This window comes from Marmota flaviventris, chromosome 7 (assembly GCF_047511675.1).
Source record: "Marmota flaviventris isolate mMarFla1 chromosome 7, mMarFla1.hap1, whole genome shotgun sequence".
Lineage (NCBI taxonomy): Eukaryota > Metazoa > Chordata > Mammalia > Rodentia > Sciuridae > Marmota > Marmota flaviventris.
In genome coordinates, this window is record NC_092504.1 from 63,998,961 (window position 1) to 64,016,160 (window position 17,200).

General features: G+C 38.0%; 1 protein-coding gene across 3 annotated transcripts in view; it reads right to left on the bottom strand.

Moving 5' to 3' along the window:
• The window catches only part of Antxr2 (ANTXR cell adhesion molecule 2), a 151,455-nt gene extending 139,984 nt beyond the window's left edge, over positions 1-11,471 (bottom strand). For 2 of the 3 annotated variants that reach the window (XM_027939757.3, XM_034636424.2), the window contains exons 1-3: positions 10,354-11,218; positions 9,594-9,665; positions 7,457-7,528 (exon numbers count right to left, since the gene is read on the bottom strand). In XM_027939757.3, coding sequence (XP_027795558.1) covers positions 7,457-7,528; positions 9,594-9,665; positions 10,354-10,505 — 296 coding nt within the window. In that variant the 5' untranslated portion in view covers positions 10,506-11,218. Of the gene's footprint in view, positions 1-7,456; positions 7,529-9,593; positions 9,666-10,353; positions 11,219-11,370 lie in introns of those variants that run through there. The other variant, XM_071614366.1, reaches the window with a different exon arrangement.
• Positions 11,472-17,200: the final 5,729 nt, after the last annotated feature.

Genomic DNA, 17,200 nt, shown 5'->3' on the forward strand with positions numbered 1-17,200 from the left:
TTCTGGCACTTAACTTACTCATCTTGTGACTTTGGAAAACTTATGAAGTCTCTCTGGCCCTCCATTCCCCACAAGTAAAAAAAGTGGAGATAATAATACTACTTGCATAATGAAGTTGTTACAAAGATTAACAGAGCTATTGTATGCCAAACATTTGGTACCTTTCATGGCACCTAAGGGACTGATAACTGATAGAAATAGTTTGCATCTATTCACTCTAGCCCTGATCTTTATCCATAGAAGATAACTTGAATATGAACTATCAGCCTAATCAGTTACAGTTTGCACACCTCATCTGAGGACTACCCCTTTATTAGTCCTTCATAAAATACCTAGAATTTTAAAACCTTTAAGTACTGCAAACTATAAATCATATGCATAGTAAGTGTTCAATATTGGTCTTGAATAAATAGTTGAATATAAACAATCTCAAAATGTACATTTATACTACAAATGTGAACATATTCCTCTTTAAATTTTTTTAGCTGTAGATGAACACAATACTTTTATTTTATTTATTTATGTTTTTTGTGGTGGTGAGGATAGAATCCAGTGCCTCACACGTGCTAAGCAAGTGCTCTACCACTGAGGTACCACCCAACCCCACAAATGTGAAAATTTTCTAAATTAGGAAATAAACATATCTTCATATTCTGCTAGCAAAGTATTGCTGCATATCATTAATTCTTAAGTCCTTGAAAGTTTGAATTTAACAATACTATTCAAAACTGTAAAAGAAAAGGGAGATGTGCCAATCTATTCTAATCTGGCTCAAGAAATAGTGGCAATCTTTAAATAATAGAAGTAAAGGAGAACATGCTACTATTATTAAGAAACAAATATTACTTTATGAAAAGGAGGATGATAAGAAGTTAATAACAAATAATAAAAGTAAAAGACTTTTATCATTCAAAATTTGCTATTAGTTTATTTGATTGTAATAGAATCAAGGCCAGTGTCAATATTGCCAATCTAATTTGTTATTTTGGTTTATTTTCACTCTAAACTGACATATTTAGCTCATGAAGAGATACATCTTACAAATTTTGCTGTTTCTTTTCATATAAACTATGGTAAATAATTTCTAAATATAACTTCTATCAATTCTTTCCAGTCTATATGTGTCTATTCTCCTCTTAAAACGGGCTACCCCTATTATGGCTTGTCACAAGAATAAGGTAGAAGGTATGTTCCTTACCATCTGACTCCAAACCCTGAGAACAAGATGTTTTGCTTTCTTCATCTTGGAAGACTTGCTTTTGGAATACCCTTCCTTGGAACCCAGGCACCAAGATGTAAGAAGCCTAAGCCACGTGTGGAGGACACATGGAGGAGACCACAGGTGCTCTACTACAGCCCTACCCAGGGTCCTGAACCAAAAACAAGCATCTGTGACTGCAGCTCCAAGTAGAATTACATTGGATAGAGAAAGCTCCCAGTGAGCCCAGTCAACCCACAGAACTGTGTGAGAACAAAATTGTTGTTGTGTAAGCCATTACATTTGAGGATGCTTTTTCATGCGTCATTGAATAACCAAAAAAGGAACTAGTCACCTAGTACCAGAAGTGTCAGCTGTCTCATCACTACCTATTTTCCATTCTTTAAGTACAGCTCAGTCCTATCTCTTGGGAATCTATCTATGTTTCTATGTATGCTTTTCGTATATGCTCCTGGGTCCACCCTCTGGGCTTTGATTGCACTTTGAGTCATCCTTTCTTTTTGTTAAGGCAGGGCCTCACTAAGTTGCTGAGAATCTTGCCAAGTTGTTAATGCTGACCATGAGATCCTCCTGTCCGGGTCTCCTGAGTTGTACACCATTACAGTTACTGAGTTCATCCTTCCTTTTTCATAAGAAATAGATCCCTTTTTAACTCCTTCCTGTCCATAGGAAGTTGAGGGACCAGAAGTCTCTGGTAAATAATTTCTAAATAAACTATGGTAAATAATTTCTAAATATAATTTCTAAATATCAATTCAAAATGAGACCAGAGTCTCATTTTCAAGTATATCTGTCTCTTTTAATCCAATTGACATAATTCCTTTAGAAATTTTATGATACTTATGTATGGGATTATGATCCATTCTATTAAACAAAACCTACAAGCACAAAATTTCTTCAAAAGAGGCTCCTTTTTACTTTAGATTTTCAAATCAGGTGAGCAACATAACCAAAAGACTCTTAGAAACCTTATTGTTTGCCTGAAAGATCTGTAAAATATACTTGTCAGATTCTTATAAGCCCTTTTATGTAGATGAGAGGATCTATAAGGCCTCATCTTTGATCTTCCTGAAATCTTAACAGAGTATCTTTCAGCTGTACCATCAACCTGATTTTTCTGATTCCACATTTTATAGGCAGCAATCTGGTTCTGATTATTGACCTCAGTAAGGCCATTTCCTAGATTTAGGGAACATTTTGATAAGAGAGACAGAATGCAAAAGAGCTTTATTCTTAAATGCATGAAGTTTTGGCTTTTTATACTTTCTCTAAATCCTGCTTGAAAACAGGAGTTCCTTCTTCCACCCATTTTACTCCTCTCATGTCATCACAGGTAGCTGAAAGAAGCTACCTGACACCTTCAACGGTCCTCCTTGGGGGCTCCTGAGCCACATCCACTAGTTGATTGTACACATTTTTAACTTTCCACGTTCTCAGCAGACTTTCTACCACTACACACAAAGGCTATCTCTGCTTATGCCTCCAGTAACAATTTATGCACTGTTCTTCCAGTGTTCCCATCAATTTCTTCAAGGTTCTTCAGCTACTGATGAAGTCACAATTTCTATGTTGGTTTCATAATACTACATAATAAATTACCCCCAAACAATAGTGTAAATAGCTGTAAAGACAATTGACTGTTTCTCAGGATACCATACATAGAATGGGTAGTCCTGATGCTTCACATGCTGCCTATTGGGAGGTAGGAATGAGTAGCCAAAACTTCATGCAAATAATAGAAATGTGTATCTTGTCTGAGCTTAATTGACTTTTCTATGATTTCCTATAAGTTTGCCTAAGGGCTATTTTTTTCCCTAAGTAACTGACTATTGTGCTCAAGTCAAACAAATTATGACTCAATTAGATTACAAGTACATATATTGAAAAGGAAGTTTGAGACATTTATCACTGAAATATGTAAGTAGGAATAAGGAAAGTAGGAAATCTAAGTCACCATTTATTAAACAGTACAACTATAAAGAGAGAAAATCTATGAGAGCAACTAATAATCAGGTTCTAGAGTCAGAAGAACTTAATCATTCATTCAATGAATAATTATTGAGCTTCCACTATGTCTCAGGACCTGTTCTAGGTGTTGGGCAATATGAATGCACACAAAAAATTAAGGTTCCCTACTTTCATAATTAATAATATGGTCATAGAGGTATGAATAAAATGATTAAGAGAAAATTTTCAAAAAGTAATAACCAAATAGAGTGTTATAAAAGATAATATGCAAGAGTGGTGGGGTTCCTTTAGACTTGGTGACCAGGCAAGGTTTCTTAGAAGAGACGACATGGGAGGTGAGTTATGACAAGAATGAGCTACCTAGGAGAAGATCTGGGGCAGAGAAAGAGGGAAGATCCTAATGCACAAACAAGCTTGGCTCATGCAGGGACTGGAAAAAAGGATGGCTGGGCTAGATTGCAGGATGGAGTGTTGTAGCAGAGATGAGGCGGGGCAGTCAGGTAGAGCTCTGAGGCAATCAGAAGGCACTTATTTTCTATTCTAAGCCATTAGACCAATTTAAGCATGAGAGTGGCATGATCTGTTTCAAATTTTAAAAGATCGTCTAGCTAACATACTGTTTTTTAACTGTGTGTCCTTAGAAAAGCTACATTATTTTTCTTGGCTTCAGTTTCCTCATTTATAAAATGGAGACAATAACATTATCTATTACATGGAATTGACAGGATTAACAAAGCACTTTGCACACTGCCTGGCACACAAAAATTGTCTAACAAATGTTTTAACCTAAATCACTATTACCACTTTAAGATAATACTGAACAGAACTAAGCATAATTCACTATCTGTATTTATGCCACATCATGACGAATTCTTTAAAAATCCATCCTGATTCCATATTCTCTAATATCGAAAAGCCGGATATCTCCATATTTAATCAACACTTGGCATTTTTCTCTTACCTGAGCCTATAATGCAACCCCAGACTATTTATGTATATGGTCATGTCCCTACTCACCACACTAGATCATTCATCTTTATGTTATCCCCAGATCCTGTATATAAGGTAGGCAGGCAAATAGGTAGGTAGGTGGAAGGTTGAACTAACAAACACATGGAGGATAAAAGTCAGGGGGTAAGAGAAAAGGTGGGACTAATTCAAATTGAAATATTTAAAAGAATTTTTTTAAATAATTAGCATATAAATATGTAATGAAATATCTTGCCATGTTTATTATTTATTTGTACACTTATTTATTGAACACCATCCTGAAGCCATAACAGAAGACATGGCCCTACATAAGCACTTACTGTCCTCCAAACTTGCCTCACCTCTCCTGAAAACCTTTAGCAACATTCTGAGAAACATGAAAGAGGTACTTCTCATATTTACTGAGGTACTGAAGAATTATGGGTAACAGAACCAAAATTATGAAACCACTGTACTTTTCTTAATCTTTGCTTTCTGAATTATGTACTTAGACCTATTTGTGAGCATGCTTCAAGACAGCAGAAAAGTTTACATGTAGGATTCCAATTTCTAGGTTTACAAAGGTCCCCAAGAGTTATGGAAACATTTCCTCAACCATAAAATATGTAAATTGCTTCTACATACTTAAAATTGTTCAATGGAAGAAAAGTGATCCCATACCCAAATATAGAGGACTATAGAAATGTGAAAAATTGCTGATTCAACTGATAAAATTAGTAAAAGAACAATTTATACGAAAACAAAATCCTTTATTGGAAATTGTTCTATGATATACAAAGGACCTTTCTATGCATCATCTTATTTTGATCTTCACAACAACGCTCTAAGAAAATATGACAGATTTTATGTCTCTATTTTATAGACAGAAAAACAGACACACTAAGTAGATGATTTGCCTCAAGTCTCCAAATCATTAAGTGGCAAAGCTAGAGTGATTACCCAGGGTTTTTCAGTATATCTTCTGTCATCCCAAACTATTTCAATACACCACAAATAGTGAAATTCATGAAAACAAAAAGCATTTTTACTTAGAAAAAGAGGAGTCAGCTATATATAAAATAAATTTGTAAGTCATATTATTAGAATTACTCATGGAATAGTATCAATCCCTTTAAGTAGAACAATATTCCCTTTTTTCATGAATAATATAATTTATTTAAAATTTAGTAGAGGAATTTCTGTTTATTCTGCAACATTACAGATGATTTCAAAATATTATTTAATATTCACCCTCTTACAGTTTGTCTTCTCTCTCTCTCTCTCTGGAGAAGTGATATATGATGGTTATGCTCTTTCTTATTCCTCATTTCCTTATCCCTACACACTCAAATTTCTACTCATCAAAAATATATATATAGCTGAAATGAAACATATAACAATATCCCCTTTATATAAGCATAATTCTTCTCTGATCATTAAAATACTGCATACTCCCTAGCTCTAGATAATAATAATAAATTTTTTATCTCTTGAATACTTATGTTCTAGACTCTGTCCTACATTCTCCACACTATCAATTCAATTCTTACAAAAAACTTTATGAAGTAGGCATTATCATCATCATCATTGTCATTATCATTATCTAGGTGGAAAAATGGAAGCAGAAAGAGGTTCAGCAACTTATTCTTGACTTTGACTAGAAAATTGGAGAACAAATTTAAACTGCAACAGTAAAGTACAACAATAACATAGCCTCTTGAAAGAGAAACCTCTTCTCGCACCAGTTTCAACCTTTCCTCTACTGGATTCAACCACCCATAAAGAAAGAATCTCCAACTAAAAGATTTCAACCCCTTCCATGCACGTCTAAGGAATACCAATCTGGGCAACCAGTGACTACACTTCATCTCCAAAGTGCTGGAGGACCCATATGCAAAGTGCCTACAGAAGCTGGCACAATGTATGTAGCTGTCAATTACTGAGTCTTCTATGTGTCTGGCATTATGCTAAGTGCTTTTCTATATATAGGCATGCCATAAATGTTAAAACTGTTCTTTTTTTCCCTTGATATGCTAGATCCAAACCTGTTTCTTTGGAAATTAAGTTGGGCAATGGAGAAAATTTCTGTTATATCACTGGGCATAGAAAACTGCTGTACAGAGGTTGTAAGGAATGACTATTACCCTGATCTCTGATGAGAACCACATGCACACAAGAAAGTAAGAAAGTAAAATATTGATTGGAAGACTGAAGTCTTTGGCTGGTCTTACCACCTAGATTTCCTCTTAAGAAAAAGGAAACTTAATGAACAAAGTTAGAAGCTTATATATAAATTTTTCCAAATCAATTCAGTGAATTATAAAGAAACTCTCTCTTTGAGCCCGTTCAAATGTTATACTTTCTTGACCTTTTCATAGAAATAGATGGTCAAGAAGCAAATGACAATCAATTGTTTAAATTAAATTTTATAAGGAAAAAAAAAAAACTGTGTTCACATATACCATTTCAGAAATCCATATATCATGCAAAAGAAAGTGTATTAGTTTCCCTTGTTAAAACTACAGATTGGAGAAATCTGATCTCAAAATAATGCTGATTCATTTGTTCATTAAATAAGAATTCATTGGGTAAGATCTTATATTCTTTGAGTTAGACAAAGTAAAAATAAAAATGAATAAAACCTCCTTCTAGCTATGGTGCTTACAGTCTACTAAGCAAAACTGATCTCCTTGAAAGCAGCCTTTCTTTAAATATGTCAATGACTTCTTCCAGCCTGCCATGATAAGATCAAGTGACAGAAATGTATGACATTAGCCTGAGAAAAGCCACATCTCTTAAAAGCACTAAGGAGATTTTGTGTGTGTGGTATGTGTTCCTTCATAAAGTTGAATATATTCAGTATCAGTGGACCTCAAAGGAGAGAAAATATGGGATTTCTACTGAATCTACTAAATTATCCAAATAGATTCCATATCTTTCTCCTTTCCAATCATCTTTCAAATCCTTGTTGATTAATACATTACATCCAAACAAAAAAAATGTAGAGCTACTCACAGTAATAGAGAGGGGGAAAGGTAGAAAATTATGAATCTACAACTAAGGCAAGGTTCTGGGCTTCCTTGTACATTCCACAGCCAACATAAAAGATATAGATTTTCAGATTATCTGCTCTTTTCCATTGCTCATACCTCCTTTCCCTTCTATTAGCATAGAGAACTGAATTGTCTGCACATTTGCTTGATTCCACTGAGAGGCCTGAATTACTACTTGGAAATATCAATCATGCCTTTAAGATTCATCTCTACTAAAAAGCATGCTGTGAAATGATAATGCACTAACCTGTCTCCAGTTAATGGCAAAATGATGGTTGCTTGAGAAGAAAACACAATGAAAGATAATCTCATTTCAGGGCTGCAAAATAAGAAAAGAGGCATTTAAAACATTTTAAAAGAAATATTGATAAAATACAGATGTATAGCTAAGGCCCATTTAAAATTGGTCTCACTGATGGTCCAGACTTCTTTTAAATGGAACTTCCTAAGTAGCTACACTGAGTCTGCTTAACATTATTGCATAAGTCATTTTATATTTAGTCAATACTTGTTGATGCCCAATGCCCCTCCATGGCTCATAGGGGTTTGCATTTAGAAAGAGATTAACTGGAAAGATAAATTTGGGGCTGATGTAAAATCTTTCATAGAAAACGCTTCTTCCCTTAGTGTTAGACTTCATCCCCTTGAAGAAGGCCAGACCCTTCAGAGTGATTATCCTTAACATAAGTAGGGCTAGAAAGCAGCCAGTTTGACCTAATGACCACAATTATGATAAGGGTCCACATACAATTCATCCCAAAGTGAGAATATTTAAAGAGTGTCTTGGAAATTGTAATAAAACGAAAAACTAACACATCACTTTTTCATGAAGTATTTTGACATCTCAAATATTATATTTCCAATCAACAGTAATTGTTCCAGTCAGCTACATCTTTCAGGTCATAGGCAGCTATCTTAAAGAATGTTTCTTGTTTCTAGTATTCAGTGTATTAGAAACTGTTAATAAAATCTGAAACTATTATTAAGATCTGAAACTGAAGATATGAAACTAAGGTCTACAAACTGAAGATCAGAATTGTCTCAAAGGCTCATACATACTTTAAACATCACTCTCTTCAGTAGTCATCTGGTATTCACTTCCTACAATAAGCAAATAAGCTTCCACCAGAAAACTGTATGTTATAGAATTCCAGTTTGCAAACCAGACTAAATGAATATGAGCCTCACTTTCTTCGACTGTTGCATTGAAATAATTCATTGCTTTTGATCAAAACTATGTGACGCTCTCTGCACACCATAGAATTAAATCAGAAAATTTATAAACAACTGCCTGTTTTGTTTTGACATGTAAGGACATAGGAGGGTCTTGTTTCTTTTTCTTCTCTAGGCAATTTTACCTCAGACCTTGTCCAGAAATGAGAGTGCTATACTTGGCTTCTTAAGCAGGGGACTGATGATTGAACATGGACAGGCATACATTTTTATAGGGATAACTTTACTGCTGCCAATAACTGAAAGCAAGGATTGCCTAGGCCTCTACAGATTGTTTGAAGTTACTTGCAACATGACTTTCAAAATGTTTTGATCATCCAAGCCTGTTTTACAGAAAACATTTGGGCTAACAAGACTGAAAGAAGCAATATTTAATGATACAGTTCCTATTCATGTCCTTTCCATTATCTTGATAAACTTGCATTTGCTCATTGCATTTCTTTTCCTTAAAAAAAAGAGAGGGAAAAAAGCCTACTATTTCAGGGTTATTTTTAAATAAGAGATGCCACTAATTCCTGGTTACCTCTAAATAAGAGAGTAAGCTGGATTTTGTAGCAGTAATGCTTTTTATAGGAAAAGAAACCAGTCTTTCCTAGTGAAGCTTATTGCATATATAGAACAGTTAAATTTTAAACCAGCCACACACCCACACATTGTGTAAACACAAGTCATTTCTTTAAACACACACACAAGTGCTTTTTCTGGTAGTGGGTTATTAACACATGTTCACTTGAAGTTTTCCAACACTTTTTTTTTCTCTTAAATGAGGACCTCTACAATAGTAAGAATTGTGTGAAATGGAAAATATATTATGGATACTATTAGCATAAAATTAATTTTTTAATGTGATAAATTATGAGAAAGCATAACTGAAATTCAAAACAGATGAAAATTCAAAAAGGAAAAGACATTTGGAATAGTATTTGAAGATGCTTCCCCAGAGTCTGAGCCAAGTTTTTGGGATCCAGATAAAATAAGCCCTCAAGGACTGAACAACTGTCAATAACATGTGTGCAATAACCTCCTTGAGGCACTTAAAAATCAACATTTCAGAAAAAGTTTTTTTCCTGCAAAAGGTTTTGTAAAGGAGAAATTCTACATTTTGATCTACTTTCTCTCCATTGCCAAGAAAAGTAAAGTGGGAAAAATACCTCACAAATCTCTCAGTAAGTTGCTGGACAAAATTATAAATTTCAATCCAGTTATTTGCCACACTCCCAGACCTGAAAAAAAAAAAAAAGAAATTAAACTGATTAGAAAAATAAAACTAAAATACAAACATTTATTTAGTACTACCAAGACCAACCCTGGCTGCCCTCCTTTTCAAGCAAAGTGAGGATACCCTCCCCCAGTAACTTTGGTGCTACCAGAGCCAAGGACATTAGCCAATCTGGGGGGGGCTCTCCCCCTGCTAATTGTTTGGAGCAGGACTTAGCTTTTCACAATAAACACAAAAGCCTTTTTCCGCACAAAATGCAAACCATATTGGGCTGTTAAGGCTTTTCCTTGCTCCAATGAAAGCAATGTGATCAGGATAAAACTAAGGAAACTTCAGACAGCCTGTGTGTGCTGGGTGGGTTAGGATCAAGGGACAGAGAGTCCCTGGGACAAGAATGCCACCCAGGTGGTCACACTCACATTTCCCAAGAGGCTCCCAAACTGGCAAGCAGTAAATATACTCCACCTCCCCAGAGGGCCCAGTAGCCTTGGGTTCCCATCACCACCACTCCATCCCTCTCCAGCCTACATAGATCCAAAAGCGCTTGCCTTGGAAAGGAGATAGCAACAGGGCACCCATCCGCGGGTTTCCAACACCCCTCCCCAGGGTGCACATGCTCATCTCCACCTCCCTAGCTGCCGGTGATCCATTGCCGCCCTCACCAGGAGACCCTGGCCTCCTTCCGCACTCACTTGTCCAAGACGAAGTAGAGATCAAAGGCTCTTCTGCAAGACGGCTGCTCCTGCGCGTGCAGCAGCCCCCCAGGACCGCTGAGCACCACAATCCACAACCCTGGGAACAGCCAGCTCCCGGAGCTGCGGGCCGCAGACCGTCGGGTCACCATCCTGTGGCCGGGGGGCCTTAGACTCCCTCCTGCTCTTAGCCCCCTGGGCTCGGCAGGGTAAATAAGCAACCGAGGCTGGAGTCACCAGGGACTGGCTCTGGGATGGGAGCGCTGAGAGCAGCTGGGGCGCCGGCGCCCGGGTCAGCTGGACCCACCAACTGATAGAGGGAGGGAGAGAGGGAGAGAAGGAGGTCCTGAGAGGACAAAGGGAGTCTCCGCAGCAGCCACAGCTGCCGCCGGAACTCTTGACGAATCCCAGTGGAAGCGCGATACAGTCCTCCCCCTCCCGATTCCGGAGAGTTCCTGCAGACAATAAAGGCCCACAGCGACAGCTCGCAAGACAAGTTCCTCCCCGGCCCCTGACCGAGCCTCTAGCGCCGGTCTCGGACCCGAACAGAGAGTCCCATCCGCCCGGAAGGTTAAAGTCTGGCCGCTACGGTGAGCTCCGGGACAGGCGCCCCACGATCGCGGCGACCGCCAAACAAACTTGGAGTGGAGACCCTCCTCTTTTGGTTTCCTTCCTCCCGCGGCCCAACTCCCCTCCGCGCTGCAAAACTTTCTTCCCTGTGCTCGGCTTGGATCCCTCACAGCTGGGCCAGGCCGTCCCCTTAAGCTGAGGAGGCGGAGCGTGCCCTGGGGCCAGCGGCTTGACAGAAGCCCCGCCAAGACCCGGAGCGCGCTGGGGCCAGCTCCAGGCTAATATGTCAGTGTGCGCCGGAGGCGGGCGGGGCCGGGTCTGAAGCCCGCAGAGCTACGCGCTCACACTTGTGGGTTCGTGCCGAGCTGGAGCTGACTAACGCTTGCCAGATTTTGAAAGGGGGAAAGGAGTTGAGAAAAACAAATGTCCTCTAGAAATTAAACATACCCGCAGATCCTGCAGGCCTGGCCTATTTCCCTCAGCTGTGCTGGAACAGCCCTCTGAGAGGTCGGAAGACCTAAGGCCAGCAATTCCCTGGGAGGTGGTGACTTGCTCAGACCACACTCAGCCCCTCCCCACCCCCACACACGCACTTCTACCTGCCATGCATGTGTTTGAGAAAGCAAACTTCCTCTTCCTTTTTTTTTTTTTTTTTTTTTTTTTAATTTTATAGCAGCATCTCACCTAGCCAAGAAAGGGTGGGAAGCGGGGAGAAGGAGGGAGCGGACTTCTTTAGGAATAAAAAGTTATACCTCAAAATACTTTGACCTGTCATTCACCCCAAGCTCCAGATTTGAGAATTTCATCTTGGAAATGATAATTGATTAAGGAGATGGACATGTGTAACCTGATTTTAAGCATTACACAATGCATACGTATATGGAAACATCGACATTATTATGAACCATTTTTATGTTTTTATAGCTCACTTAAAAATAAATTTAACTAATTATAAAATAATTTGATCTTAGTGCAAGCTAGTTTACCCTACACAAACTCCTGCAGAAATTTGAAGTCTGTGTGCAATTTCTCTTCTTATTCATTCTGCACCTCCCTTGGTTAAGACTAATTTCAGAACTTGCAGCTTCACAGGCATACCAATGATTGACAGTAATATGAGATGCTACCTCATAGTTTTTATTTTAAAAGTCAATGCTTTATGATACAAAGTTCACATCCTACTTACACACTGCCTTTTAGTAATTCTTCTGTTTGTTGCTATGTGTTTTTAACTTTTACATTATCTTGATATGCAGTCAGGTCTGTCAGCTCTGTGAGGATAGAAACCAGTCATTTAACAAATATATTTTGAGTGCCTGCTATGTGCCAGACGCTGTTCTAGAAGTGACAGTGCACAGGGCAAGAAGACAAGACCACTCATTCATGAAGCTACAGCATGGTCTCCATTTTCAATTGCAGTAGTAATCTAAACAGAATCCAAGACATTATATACCTTTAGCAAGTAATGCCATATCAATATATGACTGAATAAAATCTGTGAAAAAAAATGTCTGCCAAAAATGGTGACAGCAGGTTTCAAGTTAAATAGTGAAGAAATACAAGATGTGAGACTAACCATGTACTCTATCCTCATGATGAAGTATTTTAAACACATATTTATTGGCTTCTTGATTCATTGCCACCTTGTCTTTTGGACTCTACAAATTGGCCTAAGAATCTATCTTCTAGGCCTAAACTAAAGCAAAATACCTTTATTTTAAAACTTTTTTCTTCAAACTCTCAGAGTTTCTTAGAATTTTCTGTTCTTGGTCCACCAAGTTCTTTCCTGATGACACATCCAGCTGAGGTGGTAGCTGACATATAAAGCATATTACCTTTTTTTTTGGCCTGAGTAATGAATTCAGCCCAGTTCTAGAGCTTTTTGCATTTCACTCACTTGTTCATGTAAGATCTGTAGCAAAGGAGGACATGTCCTCACCTAGCACAGACCAAGGATTAACCAAATAACTTCCATCTAATAAATGTTTGTGGGAAGGCCCTTATTTACTAGGGCAACCAGATGTCCAGATTTGTTGCAGGCTGTGGGGTGTCCAAGGACAGGGGATTTTTAGTACTAAAACTGGGACAATTCCTGGGATAGTCCCTGGCAAATAAGACTGCTGCTCAGGCTTTTTGCAAGCAATAGTGAGTAAAGATAAAAGCCAGATCAGCCTCAGGGGTTTCTCCAATCCTTGAAGGAGTGACTGACGGCAGCGACTGACGGCAGCAGCAGCACTTCCCCTTCTCTTCCATGAGTGAGCAGAGGAAAGGACAAGGGGCCCTGTGTCACCCAGAGACTAACCAAACAAGGTTTCAAAATGACTTTTGTACCATGATAGGCATATTGGGACCCTGTTTAACCTTAAATTTTAAGTCAAAAATGGGAAAAGAAACACAAATTTTTAAGGATGGGGGAGAGAGAGAAAGAGAATGAAACTTTAGACTGAATTGTTTAGATAAATAAAACAAAAATATTTTTGTATCAAATTATATGGGTGTCTGCTAAAGTATTTTGCTTCACAATCCATTCATGCCTTCGATCTTTGAAAATTATTCTTGGTATCAAATCACACTTTTAAGTCAATGTTAGAATATATCACTTTATTACCAAAAAAATCCTAATAAACCCCAAGGCATTTTAAATTCAGGTGAATGAAGCTAGAATAGCAAGAGACTGACATTCTGATGATTACTAGTTGTAAACTATCATTGTTAAATTCTTCCATTTAAAGAGATCCTGTGGACTTGTACTCCATCTTATATGTTAAATTCTTCTACTTGAAGAGCTCCTTGGAACTTGTATTCAATTTTATATAATTATTTATTAACTGATTTTTATTTAACAGATGTTTATTTATACATACTATATATCTGGTAATATTCTAAGTACAAATGTTAGACTCTCTCAAGAAGGATACATTTCCAATCTATCATCAATTTATTTCTATTGTCTCCAACCCAATAAACAACAAAATTGAAAATAAACAACAACAATAAAGAAATTTTAAAAGTATCCTTGAGTTTTAAAAAATCATAATCTATATCATTTCAAGTATGATTGTATGGCCTCCGTGATGATAGACATGAGTCTTCTAGAAGTCAAGAGCCACACTGGAAGTGATTCACAGTCACATCATATGGGAAATGATTCATTACATGATATCTACAGTGATTCAGAGGAAGAAAATAAATCTTTACTACCTATAGGAGACAAAGCTTATTTCAACTTTTATCAGGTATAGTTATTAAAGAAGTAAATTTCCCCTATGTCTGAACTAGTTTCTGAGAGTGAATAAAATGCTTTTGGAAAATGCAATTCCTTCTAAATTAACAACTCTATGTATAACAACAAGGAATGTTAACCAAGCTCAGAGAAAATGATTACCAACACATGCCTTTAGAATCAATTTGTTTTAAATCCAGTTTATCAGACCAAACTTGAGACTGAGAGTGCATATAGGAGGTGTATTGGGCCTTACCCTCAGAAGCAAAACCTATGAAGGATGAGGGGAACAGGAATGGTCAGTAGGAAGGTAGAACCATGATATAATTGCAAATTAGACTTCAGCCAACCTCAAGGTGAGGATATCTGAAGCTGGGATGTTCTCTCATAGTTGTCCTAAATTGAATGAGGCAAGGGGACTGGGAATTTGTGTCCCCTCATTGACAAGTCATTAAATGCGGGCTGTATCTTTATGAGGAACATAAGCAGCTTCCTTTGACTTAAGGGCAATTTTGAAGAGGGACTTAGCTATGAGCTGGGAAAGTCCTAGGGTGGAGAAAGTAGTATGTCCTGAAGGAAGAATCTAAGTGATGCAACTATAGCATCTACAACTACAACATCCAGAGCACCCACAAAATCCAAGGTACCTGGAAGTTAGCTTGATGAAAGTCCTCTCTCACATATAAGGTCAGGCCTTCACAAGACAGCTCAAGCTTGGCTTGGCATTCTGAAATGATAAAGTCATGCAGTGGTATCCCTTCTCTCATGCCTTCTATTTAGCCCTGATTCAGGTCATTTTCTTACTTTTCAATGCAATTATTTTAATAGTGTTTTGTCTCCCCATATCTCCTACATACTTCAATGTGAATTTTTTGAAGTGCAAACTGATCACATGTTCACACACCTAGTTATTGCCAATGCAAAATCATTTCCTAACAATTTAAGGACCTATATAACTCTATATCCTCACCTTTAACAAGTCTAGTCCTCTCAAGTACTCTATGATCCAGAAACCATGATAATCACTGTTCCCCTCAAATGAACAATTTACACCTTTGAATCTTACCTCATTTTATAATCCAATTTCCCTAACACCATGTACCAGGTATCAAGTGTTACCTCCTCTTTTTCTTCCTTTCAATTCCCTTACTGAACAATTCAGGTCAAAAGACACTAGGCAGGGCCAACCAAATGGCTATCAGGGTAGAGAGAAGCTATATTTGTGCAGAGCAGGTTATCAGAGGATGAGCACAGTGAGGAAACTGTCCCCATGGTGTAGGGAGAGGTAACCTGGGATGGGATATTGAAACCTGAGAAGGGTGAGGAAGATGTCCGCATGGCAAGGTGGTGGGCCAGAATGAAGAGTCAAAAAACAAACCAGCTGAGAAGGTTACCTTGCAAGGGGGTAATAGGGAGACACTGAAGTTTGTGAACCTAAGCAAGATGAGGAGTGCTGCTTCCGGCGGGGGAAAGCTCATTGTGGAGTGCTTGGAGCCCAAGCATAGACTCATGCAAACTTGAGGACAGCAACTTACCTCAATGTCAGAGCATGAGGGAAGAAAGCAGAGTGAGGGCAACAAAATGAAATGTATAAGAGCCTAGGCATTTGAAGAGGAATTCTGGACAAGGGACACAGCCCAGAGTAGGGTATCTGAACTAGAAGAGGTCAGGAGAGCTTCAGAACAAGGTCATGAAAGTGAGGGACACCGGCATAGAAGATCAAGATTATTTATGAAACCTTACCTAACTGCTTCAGTTCTCTCCTTTATATCTCAACAGATCTTATTCTTCTCATAGGTCCTCAGTGCAGCCTGACATGACTTGATTCATAACTCATTTTTCAAATTCTAGTCATTTTATTGCTTATCAGTGAAGCAAGGCTGGGTACTAGAAAAAAAGAAAACAGAAACTGTGGATACCAAGAATGAACTCATTCACTACTCACAAATTTCCATTGGAACACATCTCTCCACCCACCAGAAAAAGCTGAAAAAAAAAAATAAGACATTTCCTAGACTCCTGTACAGGCAAGTTTTCTCATGGTTCAGGGTCCACCCATATACACTTATGCGAGACTTTGACTCAGAACTGGGTTACAAAAAAAAAAAAAAAAAAAAAGAACTGGATCACAAGACGTTTTAGTTAGCTTTCTTGTCATTGTGACCAAAAGACCTGACAAGAACAACTTTAGAGAAGAAAAAGTTTATTCGGGGCTCACAGTTTCAGGGTCTCAGTCCACAGATGGCTGAATTTGTTGCTCTGGCTCTTAGATGAGGCAGAACAACATGGTGGAAGGGTGTGGCAAAGAAAAAAAAACAGCTCAGGATATGGCACCAGAAAGCAGAGAAAGCTCTGCTCACCAGGGACAAATTATAAACCCCAAAGGCATACCCTCTGTGCCTCACCTCATCCAGCCATTACCCTACTTGCCTACAGTTATCTCCCATTCAATGCATTCAAGTGGACTAACGCACCAATTGGGTTAAGGCTCCCATAATCTAATTGTTTCACCTCTAAATTTTATTGGTTTGTGGGGACACCACATACCCAAATCATAACACATGAGGAGAGAGGGAGAACATGGAGCGTGGTTCTTGCTGGTTCAGGTCATAACACAGGCAGAGCTCAGGACACTGGGCAGCTCCCTTGAAGCTAATGTTGGAGTACAATTTGGGGAACTTTTCTTCAGCAATGCACAGAAGCCTGTGAGTTATTTATTCCTCTTAATATATTATTTTTATTGAATGTAATGACAGTAGATTCTGGTTTCAAAGACATTAACATAATCTTATAAAACTTTAGTCAGTTTGTCATTTTTAATTATGATGAAAATATGATAAATAAAAAGATAACAAATTGTGAATTTTTCAATTATCCATTGCTTTCATTAGATACTATTCCATGGAAGAAAAAACAAAGTTAGATTTGAGCTGGCCTAACACGTGGGAGGTACTAGGTTCAATCCCCAGCACCACATTAAAGATAAATAAAGGTATATCGTGTCAAAAAGGAAAAAAAAAAGTTAGATTTGAGGAGGAGGAATAGGTAGAGGAG